Source organism: Pecten maximus, chromosome 16 (assembly GCF_902652985.1).
Source record: "Pecten maximus chromosome 16, xPecMax1.1, whole genome shotgun sequence".
Classification (NCBI taxonomy): domain Eukaryota; kingdom Metazoa; phylum Mollusca; class Bivalvia; order Pectinida; family Pectinidae; genus Pecten; species Pecten maximus.
This window is the reverse complement of record NC_047030.1, coordinates 11,657,121-11,676,749: the sequence shown is the minus strand read 5'-3', so window position 1 is coordinate 11,676,749 and position 19,629 is coordinate 11,657,121. Positions and strand designations below refer to the sequence as shown.

Below are 19,629 nucleotides of genomic sequence, written 5' to 3'. Positions count from 1 at the left end.
AAACAAGTACCGTAATCAACCTAATACAGTGAGTACCAGATCGAACAAGTACCGTAATCAACCTAATACAGTGAGTACCAGATCGAACAAGTACCGTAATCAACCTAATACAGTGAGTACCAGATCGAACAAGTACCGTAATCAACCTAATACAGTGAGTACCAGATCGAACAAGTACCGTAATCAACCTAATACAGTGAGTACCAGATCGAACAAGTACCGTAATCAACCTAATATAGTGAGTACCAGATCGAACAAGTACCGTAATCAACCTAATATAGTGAGTACCAGATCGAACAAGTACCGTAATCAACCTAATATAGTGAGTACCAGATCGAACAAGTACCGTTATCAACCTAATATAGTGAGTACCAGATCGAACAAGTACCGTAATCAACCTAATATAGTGAGTACCAGATCGAACAAGTACCGTTATCAACCTAATATAGTGAGTACCAGATCGAACAAGTACCGTAATCAACCTAATATAGTGAGTACCAGATCGAACAAGTACCGTAATCAACCTAATACAGTGAGTACCAGATCGAACAAGTACCGTAATCAACCTAATACAGTGAGTACCAGATCAAACAAGTACCGTAATCAACCTAATACAGTGATAACCATTTCAAACAAGTATCGTAATCAACCTAATACAGTGATAACCATTTCAAACAAGTACCGTAATCAACCTAATACAGTGATAACCATTTCAAACAAGTACCGTAATCAACCTGATAGCATTCATAAGCATTTTCACCAAAGTGCAATAGACAATGGAGGTCTTATTACCAGGTGTGGGCTTATTCCTGGATAAATACGGTAACAAATTACCAGGTTTGGGCTTATTCCTGGATAAATACGGTAATTACCAGGTACCTTTAACGTTATGATTGGTATCTACTTTAACATTTATGACTGATGACTTTGACTAGTTCCTATTTTAACACCCAGTAGCAGCTTCAAGAAATCTAGCAGATGCTTTGAATTTTTCACTAATAAGTGATGGATATTTAACAAATACTTCCCTTGTGAGAAATTATCTACGTTTTTGGCAAGAACATTCACTGATCTTGAGAGATTTATCATCAAGTTAACACTTCAAAATAAACTGTGGCTTATAAACCACACAGGGGGTTATCGACCTAAAAACCCTTCAGTGGAATTCTTAATCTGCAGGATTTGAACGACAACCTTAGGAAGTTTGAAACAACAATCTATAGCTGAAGTAAGTTCATAGGGTTCTGTAATAGTCTGAGTCATACAGGGGGTGGGGGCTGGCAGGGATGGGGGATACCCTGTTTATGGAGTCTTATCACTGTTAAATCTATAAACGTCTTTAGAATCTTGAAGTACAGACTGAGTATTTTCCTATATCTAGTTTTATGATCATTTTATTTCATATGTGACGTATCATTAATTCAACAGGAAACACCTAAATCATGAGTAAATGTTTGCATTTCCTTGTTTATAAACTAACCTTTTAAATGAATGTCAAAGCACTACATACGGTATTCACTTTTAGTTTTGAGAATGCTTTATATAGGTTTCATTTCCTCTATCCTATTGTAAACTAAGATTATAAATAGGGAATCTCCCTACATCAAAAATGGGATCTTAAATATGAAAAAATTCAGATTTTCTCTTTATTCATTTTGGTTGGGATCTTTTCATCTCATTTTCAATTTTGGAAAGGAAAATTGGTCAATTTGAATAGAATTTTTTTAGGAATAAGCTGCAAATTTTGGGAATTTAATATGTACATGAAATAATTTAATTGGGAATAAAGCCCAGTAAGTGCCAGAAAAGCCCCCAGTGTAAGTCCTGTAGTCTAAGAACTTTAACTTCATTATTTAAAATCTGATATGAAAAGGAAATCTTGATTTATCTCAATCTCAAGGTTTCCTGAAATTATGCATAAAAATATTTTCTCATACTGATTCGCACTCTAAATTTTAACATCTGATCGTAATCTAGGCTATATTGTTTCAAAAAAGGTACAAAGTAAAAATATTAAAGTTAAGAACATTTGAATATTGGAGAAATTCAGAATACAACTGATGTACTAGTATTGAATGTAAACACACTGTGTATTTGATTTCCCAGAATAAAGATAAGAAAACATTGTATCTATCTATAGCACTGCTCACTTTTTCTCCAGTCTCTGTTGTCCAGACTCCTTGCTGTACAACACCAAACTCTCCTTCTCCAAGAGTTTTGTTGATCAGGATGGAATCTGCAGGGATGATTTGTTTGCTGGGAGGTCGGATGTATGAGGATAGCCGGGATGAAGACCTGTTTGCCCGATTCTCTGGCGGAGATGGACTAAGAGATCTTCCAAGGCCATCACTTCCAGTTTTTGACAAGATCGCCTGGAAAATAAACATTAATGTTTAGTTTGGTATATACTTCACTTATAGTCAGCGTCGAGGCCATGGGAAACATGGCAAGAAAACCTGTCCATAATATATAGCTTGGTATATACTTCACTTATAGTCAGCTTCGAGGCCAAGGGAAACAAGGCAAGAAAACCTGTCCATAATACAGAGATACGAATGATAAAATACAAAATACATTTGGTAAACACTTGTTGATGAAGCAATTTAATCATCAAAATGGTAACTAAACAATCACAGACAAGTAAATTCCCATGTTGATGACACCAAGTGACTTCTTATTATATTATTAATGACATGGACACTGAACTTGTCTTTGTAGAATGTTACATGTCTGTTTTGGGAGATACAGGATAGTCTCCCTTTATTTAAAATGGAGACATGGTAGCTATACAACTCTGTTACTGTAACCCACAATCCATTTAACCTTGGACAAAAATCAAATTCTTAAAAATAGCATTAATCAGATATGAATATCTATGAACTCAAACATATGACCACTGACTAATACTAGTCAATGCTCAACCGATCTAGTATTTTGGCCATTAATTAAGGGATAGATTTTTCCAAGTAGTCCATAATGTACAGAACGTGATTGGTCAGCCACTGCAATATGCTGCAGAGATTGTTGGCAGGCTCACCAGTACACATTTGTATACTTGACTGTCATTGGTTGGAAACTGAAGAAAAATGAAAATGATTGGCTGATTTAACAAACCCTCTGGAGTCCCACTACCATCAGGCCTGAGGTATTTGACCATGCTGATCGAGGGTACCAAACAGGAAGTCATATAGACGCGATACTTGGCCAATATTAATACTGAAGTAATAAGATATGCTGTCATAGATGAAACTCTAGCCCATTATATAATTCCATTATAATTAATAACTATATTGCTTAATTGGGAAAACTAGTCATGAGGTAACTAAGTATTTACATGCAGGTTATAATTAAAATTATTGTTTTTTCTTGTGTTTTGTCTTATTTGAAAATTTACTAACGAATGTGATATGAAATGACAACGGAACACCATTTACAGTAAATTTGACAGTTGGTCTCTTTGTCACTACAAGTTAGCATTTATGTAATTTTACTATACATGTATTACTAACCTGGGAAAAACAATCAGAATGCTGCACTGCACGTAACAAAAAAATTTGCATGATATGTCAGACATTAAATAGTTGTGGCAAAGACGTTTTTATTTTAAAGGTCACACAGGCAGCCTTTTTCATTCTTAGCCAATCCTGAGCATCCTAAAAATATGTCCACTTCTCAAAGTATTTGTGAGTATTTGCCGAGTCTGTTACCTGGAAATATCTTGCTCATCTACCAAATATCCTGGGATAGGTGAGACTGTATTATGACCAATATCTATAATTTTCACTGTGGAGTTCAGTTTTGAGTAGACACTACAAAATCACTGATTAGATTTGGGTGGTCTAGGTGCAGAAAATATTATTCTTCTCAAACGATATTTAAGCAGAGGGCAAAGTTAAAAGACATCTGTAATTGTCAGTATTACAGACCATTTGAGATGTTGGGAGGGTCGAGACAACATTCTGATGTATACTGTATCAGACAACATTCTGGTGTATACTGTATCAGGAAATGATGCCTTAATCTCCTCAGCAGATGGCCGGTATGTGATATATTGCAGGCTGTCACCGTTTTGTTGTCAAGTTTTTGCCATTCTTTTACAATAAAGGACAGGTCAAACGAGACTTCCATGCCGACATGTAAGAGTGATATTGTATATGCTGTAAGAAAGTCCTGTATCATATTCCGCTGTCATAAAAACACACATGGGTGGGTGAACCAGGTGGTGTGTGTGTAGTCCTTAAGTCTCCTAATATTACACTCCCTATCCACTATATACCTGTCAAACCCTCCCAGTTTGGGGAGGTGACACCCACTTTTCAGCCCAAATTTTAGCCCAAATTTTAACAGACACATTACCTACGCCTAAAACTCAAATAAATAGAATGGGAACACCAATTTTTAACTCCAATTCTTAACACATTATCAGCAAACTTAAGTCGAAGAGATCCAACTATTTTGCCAGAAAGAAAATGCTTGAAAATATTAGGTCTATAATGAATTTCTGATGTTTCAAATATCTTCAATCCAGATATGCCATGACTGTGATGTGTACTGTACAAGTTGGAGTGGTCTACAGCACACCATTTCAAACAAGTACCATAATCACTGGTGACTGAATATCCATTGCAAATCCATAATTGATCATTTTAATTGTAAAGTTTTTCTGATGTGATTAATCGATAACATAATCAAATTTGCTTGTCACATTTTTTCTCCCTTTTTGCAAAAATTAACCCAAGAATGTCCAACTTGCCCTGGGTTTGTATAGAAATGATATGTTTTTACTGACATTTTCATTCCAACACAAAAGCTGACAGAGGTAGTGATCTCTTAACATGGTAGATAAATGAGCAACATCTCATGGAAATTAGAAGTGCATGAAATTCAACTATGTACCATGGGCCATAACTCTATCGTCACATAATGCAACATTTCGCATTCACAAGAGGAACCTGGAAACAAGAGGCCCATGAACTTAAACGGTCATCTGACTCTGAAGACCCTTGTACTATTGCAGTACACACATACTCAGTTGCAAGTATAGTTGCACTGTTGGCCATGGTGGCCATTATGGATTTTTTGGGCCGACCCGGGAAATAACAAGACTTGGTCAGGACTATCTCAGGATCATTTCAGGTAAGTTTGAGCTGAATCCCACTGGTAGGACTTGAGAAGAAATTTGAAATGTGGAAAGTTTACACACGGCAGCCAGTGGACAACGACGGATGTAAAGGACGATGATAAAAGGTCATCCTGACCCTTTGGGTCTAATAACCTAAAAATTAGAAAGAAATATCCTGAAGGTAGAGGTTTCCAAATAAAGAAAATTTGACTTATCCGGTGCCTGTTATGATTGACTTCTACACTTAGTTGACTAGGAGACTCCATTCCAGTATGTATACATTTCCAGTATGTAGAATGTGACAGTTACCTTGGTTAAAACACTAAGAAATCTCCAAAGATCATCACTTAGGAGATTTTAAGTCTAGTAAACCAGAGGTCCCAGGTTTGATCGCAATAGGAGGCATTGAAAAAACATTGACGGATAATATGATGCATGTGTGTCTCAGACCTACAGATAGTCATGTCTCAGACCTACAGATAGTCATGTCTCAGACCTACAGACAATACGTCGTGTCTCAGACCTACAGACAATACGTCGTGTCTCAGACCTACAGACAATACGTCGTGTCTCAGGCCTACAGACAATACGTCGTGTCTCAGACCTACAGACAATACGTCATGTCTCAGACCTACAGACAATACGTCATGTCTCAGACCTACAGACAACAAGTCATGTCTCAGGCCTACAGATAGTCATGTCTCAGACCTACAGATAGTCATGTCTCAGACCTACAGACAATACGTCGTGTCTCAGGCCTACAGACAATACGTCGTGTCTCAGACCTACAGACAATACGTTGTGTCTCTGACCTACAGACAATACGTCGTGTCTCAGACCTACAGACAATAAGTCATGTCTCAGGCCTACAGATAGTCATGTCTCAGACCTACAGATAGTCATGTCTCAGGCCTACAGATAGTCATGTCTCAGACCTACAGACAATACGTCGTGTCTCAGACCTATAAACAATACGTCGTTTCTCGGACCTACAGACAATAAGTCATGTCTCAGACCTGCAGACACTCAGTGGCGTCTCAGAACTACAGACACTCAGTCACGTCTCAGACCTACAGACACTCAGTGGCGTCTCAGACCTACAGACACTCAGTGGTGTCTCAGACCTACAGACACTCAGTGGTGTCTCAGACCTACAGACACTCAGTGGCGTCTCAGACTTACAGACACTCAGTCGCATCTCAGACTTACAGGCACTCAGTCGCGTCTCAGACCTACAGACACTCAGTGGCGTCTCAGAACTACAGACACTCAGTCACGTCTCAGACCTACAGACACTCAGTCGTGTCTCAGACCTACAGACACTCAGTGGTGTCGCAGAACTACAGACACTCGGTCGTGTCTCAGACCTACAGACACTCAGTCACGTCTCAGACATACAGACACTCTGTGGCGTCTCAGACATACAGACACTCAGTCACGTCTCAGACATACAGACACTCAGTGGCGTCTCAGACCTACAGACACTCAGTGGCGTCTCAGAACTACAGACACTCAGTCACGTCTCAGACCTACAGACAATCAGTGGTGTCTCAGACCTACAGACACTCAGTGGTGTCGCAGAACTACAGACACTCGGTCGTGTCTCAGACCTACAGACACTCAGTCACGTCTCAGACATACAGACCCTCAGTGGTATCTCAGACCTACAGACACTCAGTCGTGTCTCAGACCTTCAACACCCGGTCGCGTCTCGGACCTTCAAACACACGGTCGTGTCTCAGACCTTCAGACACAAAGTCGCATCTCAGACCTACAGACACTCAGTGGTGTCTCAGACCTACAGACACTCAGTGGCTCTCAGACCTACAGACACTCAGTGGCATCTCAGACATACAGACACTCAGTCACGTCTCAGACCTACAGACACTCAGTGGCATCTCAGACATACAGACACTCAGTCGTGTCTCAGACCTACAGACACTCAGAGGCGTCTCAGACCTACAGACACTCAGTCGTGTCTCAGACCTACAGACACTCAGTGGCTCTCAGACCTACAGACACTCAGTGGCATCTCAGACATACAGACACTCAGTGGCGTCGCAGACCTACAGACACTCAGTCGTGTCTCAGACTTACAGACACTCAGGCGCGTCTTAGACCTACAGACACTCAGTCACGTCTTAGACCTACAGACTCTCAGTCGTGTAGGTCTGAGATGCGACCAAGTGTTTGTAGGTCTGAGACCCAAGTACAAACTTATATGCCCTCTAGTGGGTAAATGATAAAGGTTTATGCTTGTAGATCTTATAACATCATTAACACTTTTTTATTTTATTTCAATTGCGGTTTAATTTCCTCATAACAGTCAGGGTCATATGTAAGTAGCTATCAAGAGATTCATCAAAATAAGAAACCAAAGGACACCAACATATCTGTGTGTATGCATGGTTAACTTGATAGTTAATATCCTATTTTGGTTAGTATAACCAGAGAAAAACATTTTATTTATATTTACTTATCTACCCAAGCAAGACACTACATGGTTCTATAAGAGTTCAAATGGGTACCCACTTTTCTAACTAGTCAGATTATACAGGTTCTGTAAGAGTATCCACTTTACACACGAGTCAGATTATACAGGTTCTGTATGAGTATCCACTTTACACACTAGTCAGATTATACAGGTTCTGTGAGAGTATCCACTTTACACACTAGTCAGATTATACAGGTTCTGTGAGAGTATCCACTTTACACACTAGTCAGATTATACAGGTTCTGTGAGAGTATCCACTTTACACACTAGTCAGATTATACAGGTTCTGTATGAGTATCCACTTTACACACTAGTCAGATTATACAGGTTCTGTGAGAGTATCCACTTTACACAGTAGTCAGATTATACAGGTTCTGTATGAGTATCCACTTTACACACTAGTCAGATTATACAGGTTCTGTATGAGTATCCACTTTACACAGTATTAGATTATACAGGTTCAGTATGAGTATCCACTTTACACATGTCAGATTATACAGGTTCTGTTAGAGTATCCACTTTTCACACTAGTCAGATTATACAGGTTCTGTGAGAGTATCCACTTTACACATGTCATATTACACAGGTTTCTGTAATACTAGTAGTGTCCACTTTACACAATTGTCACACACAGCTTTCTGGTATATATTTTATTACCCTGTAATTCATTCTCACTGCATTTAAATATGCAGATACTAACTGGATAAAAATGTAAAATTCCAGTCACATTGTTCATTTTTGTGAAATTTGATTTATCATCCTAGAATGTAGTGGAAAGAAATGCTGACATTGCTATACTGCAGTAATTATGTACAACTGAGTGACATCAAAAAGACCCATAATATGATGTACGTCCTATAGATAGGTTTATTTATGGTTGGACCAATACACATGTATGGCAATAAAGGACATCATCATACTTAAGTAGGTCACATACTTGTATTATGCATTCCTGTCATTAAGGACATAACATATTTAAATAAATAAAGGAAATATCAAATCATTATAAACCCTATATTTCTTTTTAACACAGAAAATGTGAAAGCTGGTGTAATATTTCTGCAATAATGTGACCCCCACCCCCCAACCGCCACCAAAACCACCAACTTCCCTTCCATTTAAGAGCCAGTACACTCATATACATTCATATAGACAAGAGACAATATGATGAAAGTGTGACATTGTTAAAGGTTTTATGATAAGCCAGTTGCAGACCAGGGGGGGGGGGGGGGGGGTCAGTCCCCCATCCTTCCCTTTTAGAGCAAGTAGCCACTCTCTACAGATACATCACTAGTTATACCCTTACATAATTCTCATAGATATTTTTACATGGACCATGTATGGGAAGGGTGTATGGGTTATATATACAGCTGCTGTTCGTATCTAAACCAAAGTCAAACCTTCTTGATTTTAAAGTTGAACCTTTCCCCTCCTGGATCCTGAATGCTGGATTTAATCCATCACCCCACACAACAAAAACATTGATGGATATTAATACACATCACACCTAATTACAATTAGATCAACAAATCATATATAAGTAACTTACGACTACATCATCAATTTAGTCTAAATATATAAAATTAAGGAAAAGGTACATATATTAAAAGAGTGAATTACCCGAGCTCGAGCTGCGATACCTCTCATCCTGCTGTACACATAAATCCTTTGTTAAATAGTACACATGTAATCCGTATCGAAGGTGTGCATATATCCCACTAGGCCGTAAACAATTCACACTGAAGACCTATTATACTGAGACCAAGGTATCTATATTTCACTGTTTTTCAGGCAATCATTCACAAACCTAAGAAGTCAACATCCGGTTACATCCCAAGTAGGATTCACTGTGATTTATCATAGAATCTCCAAGAATTGTTTAGTGTAAAGCGATCACACAATGTTGTAGTGCACAAACACTTATAATCATTTGGAAATCATTCAACAAAAACAATTAAATAATTTTTGGGGTGTGCCTGGTGAGGAAACGATCCACGTCACGTCATAAGTACAGAGAATGGTTGACTGAATGTATTATACAGAGCCAGGTGTCCGTACACACAGAGATCCAACTACAGAATTCAGCCGAAATTCTTTCTAAGAAGGGTTACACTTGTGACATGCTTGAGAGGATAAAACCTTCGTCAACATTAGAGAAATTCTCTCAGACACATAGTATTGGAACAGTCAAAAACAGCCCGAAAACCTACATCAGTATTTGCCTGGATCGCACATTGTCCTCAAAAATCAATGAATGATTTTCAGGAGTGGCTATGAGTAAAATCATGGAGGTTTGCTACACATGACACAGTGTTAAGCTAAGCAGTGTGTACATCCTACACTACTGCAGATCTGTATGTACACCACGTCATACAGCCCACAGACACCAGGGTATCACATACGTCCCTGTGGTCGGCGGAAGTCGTCCTTTACCCCCAAAACCAGCTATACGTCCAGGGAAAGTGTCAATGTTTTCCTATATATCCTCGATTACTGGACTAATGACAACACAGACAGTTTGTACAAGTGACCTTTCACAGGGTCAGCAGGTAGTCATGAAAGTCTTGATGGACAGGTAAATAAAACTCAGGTACGCCAATACATTAAAAGGTTCTTACCTGGTATGGCTTTATTTAAAGTTAAAGTGACTCAGAGAAACTTCAAAACAAATATTTTACCTTTTAGTTTCGTATTAAAGCCACAATCTAAATGACATCTATCAAGTTCATGAAGTACATTAGTACAAAATACACCAGACTTTAGGAGTGGATTAAGAGAAGGTCATTACTTCCTTGAGGCAGATTTTGTGTCAATCAATCATCACTTTCAAGTGCTCAAATATACCTACATAATTGTACTGGCATATAACTTGATAATATATCCAATTTAGAGCACATTTATAAAATGGAGTTCAGATTTCAAAAGGAAAGGTACAGTAAGCCTCAGAGATGATTTCATTTTGTATAATGTGGATTTTAGATAAAACCATATTATACACATACAATACTTATTTTCACAATCTACGTCCCAAAGGAAGTGAAAAAGCTGAAATAAAAGTTAGTTCACATTTTCAGAAATAGAAAAAAACAAAGGAGGATTCTATGTCATCAACAAGCTGATACCGTCCTTATTCTACATTAAGCAGAATTAGAAATTTCTTATTTGAAATAAGATATTTAAACATGCCCTCACTTGTAATAAGCTTATATCCATATCAATTGCAGTTCAGTATAAAAGTCAACAAATGCTTTTTTGTTGTTCTTGATAAGTCTATCCCTACATATTTGTGTCCGAGATTACAAGTTGTCCTATAATAAGCCAATCCTTCATATTTTGAGTCAGAGATTATGTGTTAACCCTCTGGGCTTGTCGCTATAGATAGAACAGCATGTGAATTTATATCTTAATCAAATACATTGGGTATTTGCTTGTGTAAAAAACAGCTTAGTTTGAATATGGGTAGGTACAATATACTTGTGAATATATTTGTGGAAAATTCTTATGAATATGACACGAAGTCTGCTACAACTGGTTGTAAATCAGTTTTAAAGTTACAAACTACTACTAATGTATGTACTTTTATCTCTAGATATTACTACATTAACATAATAATGTTTGGCATACAGCTATCATCTTCCTACAGAATCAAATTTAACAAGGCTAACGTGCGGAGTCTATACGACCAATAATAATTCATAATGACGTCCTTATACTAGAACAAACATTAAAAGACTACAATACCACAAACTCGTAACTCAGACACTTCAAACCACAATTACTTCAATAACATATGGAGGATGGGATTATTATTACAACACGTTAAACTGACGAAAGAAAACTTAGATTAAAATTACATCACATTTCCGCCTGTCTCATTTTACTTCAGACCGAAACATCTGTTGCTGTAAACTTTCAAAGCATTTTAGCATACAATAAAAAACTTTCTATTGCAGAAAATGGCTGTTGAAATCTTGATAATAGTAATCTTGATCAAATCCTTGTCAACAGTAAATAAATCAAGCCATAGATCAGAGGATTTCATTGGTTGTTGTGGTGCTTTATGTTGTTACTTAAATAGGTCGTTGTGATATGGATCGGCCTGTGTTAAGATATATAATGAATGTACAAGCAATGAAACACAATGGGTTCCGATACTGGTAATACTTTGGCTAGATGAGAATTATACTATCTGGGTGGCTTGCGGTGTCATGGCAGACAAAAATTTACAACATCATTGCAATAAAGTTAGATCGACGTTTTATTTTACAATAAAGATTGTGTAACTTCCTGTGTGCCCCCAGAAACATATATTTTTCCCCATTTTACCTGTAAATCACATCATAACAAATAGCAGACATCTTGAAGAAATCGCGTCTAAGGAGAAAGTTTGGCAGGGGACTTCTCTGTAGAGACACTAACAAAAGGGCAGGAGGATATTTATGGACATTCATTTCATATTCCTTTTTTTTTTAAATTAAATTTATCTGTACATTTGTCTTTTTATTTTTAATCCAAAATCACAGACATAACAAGGAAACAGCATTAAAGATGTTCCATCCACAAAGTGTCATTATCTACCACATTTACACATAACAACTTACGGTAAACCTCCGATTAATTCGAACACGTGGATAGTTCGAACACACATTTTTTTTCTAGAAAAACAGTAATTTTTTAGCTAGTAATAGTTCGAACTCTGGCTGTTTATAACAGACACCATTTCGAATAGTTCGAACTTGTCAAATGAAGAACGTAAAGTAACATTTTTTCCGGCAATCTCCATTGAAAGCTCGCGACGACCCGGCCCCGATGACCGGCCCAGAAAAAATGCCAAGATTTAAATTTGATCAACAAGCACGTTTAGGTTATTAGATTGTATGCGTGATCATTAGAATGCGTCTGTGATTTAATATATGCCACATATTTTAGCGTTAATTTAGTTTTTGTTACATTGCAAAATACACCACGCACGAGACAGCTGATTGCAAATGTAGGCCCCGACAATGTATAAATAACATGCGATATTTGTATTTGTGCTGTGTATGGCATACTAAGAAATCGTCCGTGAATTTTCACATATAACTAGTGTTAACTTAGCATTATGATTATTTAATTGTGATTGGACATCTCTTAAGTACTGCCAATCAAAGTATTACCTGAAAACCTGCGACCTCACACTAGGTAAGCATGCTACGCGAGGTGTCGCTTGCGGTACAGTATAGTTGAAAGGATCGGCTGCCCGATCGTGCTGAGTGACGTGAAAAGCATTCATATCCTGTCAAAACAATCCACAGGTGTCCCAATTAGTGATGGATAATTTTGCAGGTATCAACTATGTTTGGTAGATAATACGACTGGGCATATTTAAAAGCGGACATGTTGATGTTCTGACCTAATTTTACCAACATATATCGCCAATTTTTACAGTAGTGCTTTCGTAAACGCAACAGGTTATGTAGACTGCTTTTGATGTATTTAAGAGACCATTTATTATAATAATATAGCGATAGTTTCTCATTCAGATAAAAAAATATAACCATGCAAAGATTATACTGTACAAATGTTTAACTTTTGTGTCACAAATGAAACGTGTACGGTACTGTTTTGGGGCCTACTGTAGCTACGCATTGCCCGAGCGGCTTCGCGCAATAACCATCATAGTTATCGCGAAATGAAGAACGTTAATGATCAATTAACATTGAATTAAATGAAATACTATCATTTTACTTACTTGTAAATGTGCCATTGTTCAGGCCGCCGTTATTACGTATAAGATTTACGATGGATGTGTTTGTGTCTAATGATTTTACTCTGCCGAGATTTTTGCCGATATTGACTCGAATAGTTCGAACTCGCGCTTTTTTTCTGAAGCATAATTTCGAATAATTCGAACAGGTTCGTCAATATTTATTTAATTTTGTTCGAACTAACCGGAGGTTTACTGTAATGTCTTAAAACACAGGTGGGTTTTTTTTAGCAAAGATTTTTTTGAAACAAATAGGAGGAACGGAAGACTATTTGGAGTATGGTATGTGTTGGGAACAGAAGACTATTTGGAGTATGGTATGTGTTGGGAACAGAAGACTATTTGGAGTATGGTATGTGTTGGGAACGGAAGACTATTTGGAGTATGGTATGTGTTGGGAACGGAAGACTATTTGGAGTATGGTATGTGTAGCTCACTTTGGGGGCATGGATTATCATACAAAATCATCGCTGGTTTTTGATGCAAGATATTCCTACATCGCCCAGGACCAATAGTTCTTTACCATGTCAATAGCATCTACACTAGTTTATCAGAGTTCTGTACTGGGGACCATAGCTGTGTAGTATATTTCATCTATGATATATATCTACATCAGATTGTGTCTAGTTTCGGGAGTAGCTGTTAAGTTTTACAAGAGAACATGGCTACCATCTATCAAACTTCAGCAGCCCTACCCAAGGTCTCGTCTGCTCCTAGCAACATTTTTAGCAAAGAAGGAATTTTAATTTCCTTCATAAACACACTTTTATCTATAAAGTTGATATCTTTCTACTTAAGTTCAGCTCAATTTAGTTGATGCACTTGCTCATTGGCTGGGTCTCTGATAAATTTCCCTCACTCAAATATTCGTCCAATGATAAACAGCCATACACAAATCAATCTGTATCCAAACTGTGTTTATCGGCTCTAACTGTGGTTATCATCAGCAATATCTGTTTTTCAAAATTTTCAAAAAAATCATCTTTGAGATAACATAACACTCTCAAAATTAGAACTGAATGTCAGATATCGGTACTGTTAATCTAAATAACCTTCCATTTCATTTGAGATCAAAATTTAATGTGAAAGATCTATTGGAGTGAGTCACGTAAAGATTGCACTAATAACCAGGTTTATAGTGAACAAGCATACTGGGTATTGCTAAAGCAATAAATATCCCCTACCCACCCCTGCTAAAAATAGTAACAGTGACCCTGACCTTGACCCAAAAACCCTGAAACCCTGAAACTTGTCCAAGATATTATGGTGTAAAGTTTGATAAAAGTCCCTAAAGGAATGAAGCAGCTAGAGCACTGACAAACTTTGGCATTATGTACATTTGTAGGTATGTACATGCATAATTTTTATGTACAAAACCACCGGACAGGAAACTTATGAAATAACTTGAAATTCTCTAATGTATTTAACCTACAATAAGCCAATAGGGCCAACAACTAAATTGACTCAAAGTAGAGAGTAAGCTTAGTAGTAGAATAAAACAGCACTTATTAGCATTGTACCAAACTGCAATAGACATGGATTGGCTCATCACCAGGCATCTGTTGGATAAAGCTTTTCAGCCAATCAGAATCTGTCTTTAAAACCACTCAAGGGAGATAATCACCTTTTTTAACCTGCCTAGAGCTCCTTGTGGGCATTCCTTTTTGTAGTGCCGTTTGAGACGCCTCATTTCTGGTTTTGTCATCCCGATTCCGAACAAGTCGTCCTCCTCGACATACTTGAGCTGGAGAATTGTGGTGATCTTGAGGTCCGAGGACAAGGCACAGTAATACTGGGAGAGCTCTGCCTCCTCTAGGAAATCCAGCAGATCGCGGGCTGTGGTTCCCATGGTGATAGGCTCGTAACCTCACAACTGCAAAATGGAGAAAAAATCTTGGAATGATATATACTGTTTTCTACAGCTCAAATTTACTAGGAGGTATATTTAGAAGTAATCATTTCGATTTTATTGATTTTATATATATTAGTACATGTGTGTGGAAACCTTAGATCATATATGCTGCTGGTAGGTGAAATAGAAAACAAAGATACCCACTGGAGCAGGCATGTTAACTCATTATTAAGTGTGTCATCCTTTAATTCTACACAGTGTACATAGTATATGACTGTTGATTGGTTTAAATTTTTTTACATTGACCAATGGATAAGATGTTTACTTCACCATATACCTTTAATACACTTCAATATATAACGAACAGTGAACAATATAACTTACCAACCTAACGAGAAATTCTCTTTAGTACAAGTTACAAAAGAGTTGTGATCATATGTAGAATTAAAACCTGTCGAACAGTAATGTATTTTACACTCCATGTTAGAAGCTGGAACCCAGTTCTGAAGATGAAACAATAAATGCCACTAGCCCTAGACAGAATTGATTTAGTTAGCGATGTCAGTAGTGTACATAACAATTATTGTGGAGAAATCTATCCTGTTTGGATAACTAATAATATTACTTAGGGATTACTGTCCTTTACACGGCCCATCTTAGAGGTAGAATGGACTGTATAAAGACTGACAGCTCCATCACTTTCTGTCCAGGATTTGTTTTCAGTCAATATAAGTAGGAGTTTTCTGATGATATCAAATACTGTGTGTATGACTGTCTTCAATATCAAACAAGTTTTTTTTAATCAAGATTAAAAAAAAATACACCAACATTTTAACTAATGCATATAAATGCAAGCATGCATATTTCCTTTTGGTTACTCTAGGTCAGCTAGAGTCTTGTAAATGACAAGGTCATCTTAAACCTTGTAAAATGCAAGGTCATCTAGAGTCTTGTAAATGACAAAGCCATCTTAAACCTGGTAAAATGCAGGGTCATCTTGAGTCTTGTAAATGACAAAGCCATCTTAAACCTGGTAAAATGCAGGGTTATCTTGAGTCTTGTAAATGACAAAGCCATCTTAAACCTGGTAAAATGCAGGGTCATCTAGAGTCTTGTAAATGACAAAGCCATCTTAAACCTGGTAAAATGCAGGGTTATCTTGAGTCTTGTAAATGACAAAGCCATCTTAAACCTGGTAAAATGCAGTGTTATCTAGAGTCTTGTAAATGACAAAGCCATCTTAAACCTGGTAAAATGCAGGGTCATCTAGAGTCTTGTAAATGACAAAGCCATCTTAAACCTGGTAAAATGCAGTGTCATCTAGAGTCTTGCAAATGACAAAGCCATCTTAAACCTGGTAAAATGCAGGGTTATCTTGAGTCTTGTAAATGACAAAGCCATCTTAAACCTGGTAAAATGCAGTGTCATCTAGAGTCTTGTAAATGACAAAGCCATTTTAAACCTGGTAAAATGCAGGGTCATTAAGAGTCTTGTACATGACAATGTCATCTTAAATCTTTGTAATATCATGTGTTATACTCAACTCATACTTCATTGGGAGTACATTACTATTTATCTGTGTTTATTCATGAAAACTAGTTTCTGAATATTCAACGTCATTGCGGAATTCATTAATTTTCACAGAATATCGAAATTTGTAAACAAGTTTTCTCACAAACAACAGCTTGTGAAATCAAAGAGGTTAGCAGTAGCTGAGGGAGACATTAGTTGGCTGCTTGTGAAATCAAAGAGGTTAGCAGTAGCTGAGGGAGACATTGACTGGCTGAGGATGAAGTAACCACAATGTAAACCATTCATAACAACACAGACCTCTTGACCTGGATTATGACTATAATTGCACACATGTACTTTCCTTCACACACTAAGTTATAAATATAGAACAATATGCCATAGTGCCTAATTCTTATTCATACCAGTACTGCTCCTACATATAAATCAATTTCATCTTAGAGACTTGCCACTGTCAATAAATATTTATGTTATACTTAAATATAGACCATGGGTTGAGAATGTGTGCCATGTTCTTGTGACCTTGACCTATAAGTATGATATTTTACCCATGCATCCCTGTCTTCCATACATCTAAGTTTGATCCTCATTGTCTCCTTTGTAACCCAGCCCCTGCCTCCCTGTCTACTATACCTGTAAGTTTGATATTTTACCCCACCCTATCTCCTATACCTCTAAGTTTGATATTTTTACCCCTCCCTGCCTCCATTTTTACCCCTCCCTACCTCCATTTTTATCCCTCCCTGCCTCCATTTTTACCCCTCCCTGCCTCCACTTCCTGTCTCCATTTTTACCCCTCCCTGCCTCCATTTTTACCCCTCCCTACCTCCACTTCCTGTCTCCATTTTTACCCCTCCCTGTCTCCATTTTTACCCCTCCCTGCCTCCATTTTTACCCCTCCCTGCCTCCATTTTTACCCCTCCCTGTCTCCATTTTTACCCCTCCCTGCCTCCATTTTTACCCCTCCCTGCCTCCACTTCCTGTCTCCATTTTTACCCCTCCCTGCCTCCATTTTTACCCCTCCCTGCCTCCACTTCCTGTCTCCATTTTTACCCCTCCCTGCCTCCATTTTTACCCCTCCCTGCCTCCACTCCCTGTCTCCATTTTTACCCCTCCCTGCCTCCATTTTTACCCCTCCCTGTCTCCATTTTTACCCCTCCCTGCCTCCATTTTTACCCCTCCCTGCCTCCATTTTTACCCCTCCCTGTCTCCATTTTTACCCTCCCTGTCTCCATTTTTACCCCTCCCTGCCTCCATTTTTACCCCTCCCTGCCTCCATTTTTACCCCTCCCTGTCTCCATTTTTACCCCTCCCTGTCTCCATTTTTAACCCTCCCTGTCTCCATTTTTACCCCTCCCTGCCTCCATTTTTACCCCTCCCTGCCTCCATTTTTACCCCTCCCTGTCTCCATTTTTACGCCTCCCTGTCTCCATTTTTACCCCTCCCTGTCTCCATTTTTACGCCTCCCTGTCTCCATTTTTACCCCTCCCTGCCTCCATTTTTACCCCTCCCTGCCTCCATTTTTACCCCTCCCTGTCTCCATTTTTACCCCTCCCTGTCTCCATTTTTACCCCTCCCTGCCTCCATTTTTACCCCTCCCTGTCTCCATTTTTACCACTCCCTGTCTCCATTTTTACCCCTCCCTGTCTCCATTTTTACGCCTCCCTGTCTCCATTTTTACCCCTCCCTGCCTCCATTTTTACCCCTCCCTGTCTCCATTTTTACCCCTCCCTGCCTCCATTTTTACCCCTCCCTATTCCTGGTTTTCCACATTGTTATCCCTGACTGTGTCCCAGCTGTCCTTATCAGGTCAGTTATACATGGCCGACAGCAGCACGTGGAACTTGTCAACAAATCTCTTCCCCTAAGGTCAGTTGATATAAACAAGCTGTTGGACATTACCCCTGCCTTACCAATCCAGACAAGGAACTATCTTTATTTCTCGGTCTGAAATTGAAGACAAACTGTGTACTCTTAAAACTAAAGTACATCAATTCATCCTATTGGCAAATACCAAATTAATCTGAGGTTTTCTCTCCCATTAAACTTGGAAAGGTACAAATTTCCTTACAGATATTCCACAGAGATTATCATCGGACCAATTCGTATTTCAGTTCCATTAAATGCAATCTTTAATATACAATATAATTTCTTTTTTACATAATGTTTTTTACAAAGACAATTTCAGAGGAACACAGATCAGACTTCAATAATCAAATCAAATCCAAAATATGGACCGTGTTGCTTAAACAAATCGAACATAACGGGTCAGGCCCTTACCTCAGTCATACAGACTATGGGGTAAGGAATTCCAAGTGCCACACCCCCTTCACATTGTCTAATCATGATCATGTAAAATGGATTTTCAACAAACTTGATACAAGATGGTATCATTTAAATGTACTATGGTTGTAAATTAACCAGAAACAAGAGAAGGTATTCTGACCAGATGTGTAACAGTATAGATATAATGGAGGTGATTTACAACCTTCCTAACACAAAACGTCTCTCTACTCTCTACATGTGTGGTTGTTTCTCCTCACAACTTCATATTTCACAAAGACATACCAACATCTGCAGTGTCGGCTCCTCCTGGCAGAAAATAAGGTTGATATCCCAAAGCACCAGAGACTGTAACAGCCAGCTATACTCCTATATAACCAGTAAGTCGGTCTGTTATTGGGTCAGGGTATAAAGATATACAAAGATTAGCTAGAGCTGTCAGCATCAGTTTCATCACTCATATAAGGGGAGGTAACTCTGGATTGCTCATGCTCACAGAGGGGAACATGATAAAATTATCAGAATGTTGAAATAAATTTTACATGTGATTACTAGCCAAACATTTGGAAGTTATAACAAGGTAAGAACGTTCATCACATAAA

At 38.1% G+C, this 19,629-nt stretch overlaps 1 protein-coding gene across 11 annotated transcripts in view; it reads right to left on the bottom strand.

Annotated features, from left to right (window-relative positions):
• LOC117344478 (activated Cdc42 kinase-like) overlaps positions 1-19,629 on the bottom strand; it is a 131,763-nt gene that overhangs the window by 31,613 nt on the left and 80,521 nt on the right. For 10 of the 11 annotated variants that reach the window (XR_004536197.1, XM_033907225.1, XM_033907228.1 and 7 more), the window contains 2 exons: positions 14,987-15,235; positions 2,151-2,372 (listed from right to left, as the gene is read on the bottom strand). Coding sequence is in view for 10 of the 11 variants with exons in the window: in XM_033907225.1 (XP_033763116.1) it covers positions 2,151-2,372; positions 14,987-15,211 (447 nt within the window). In the remaining variant the exon portion in view is untranslated. Of the gene's footprint in view, positions 1-2,150; positions 2,373-9,236; positions 10,187-14,986; positions 15,236-19,629 lie in introns of those variants that run through there. The other variant, XM_033907232.1, reaches the window with a different exon arrangement.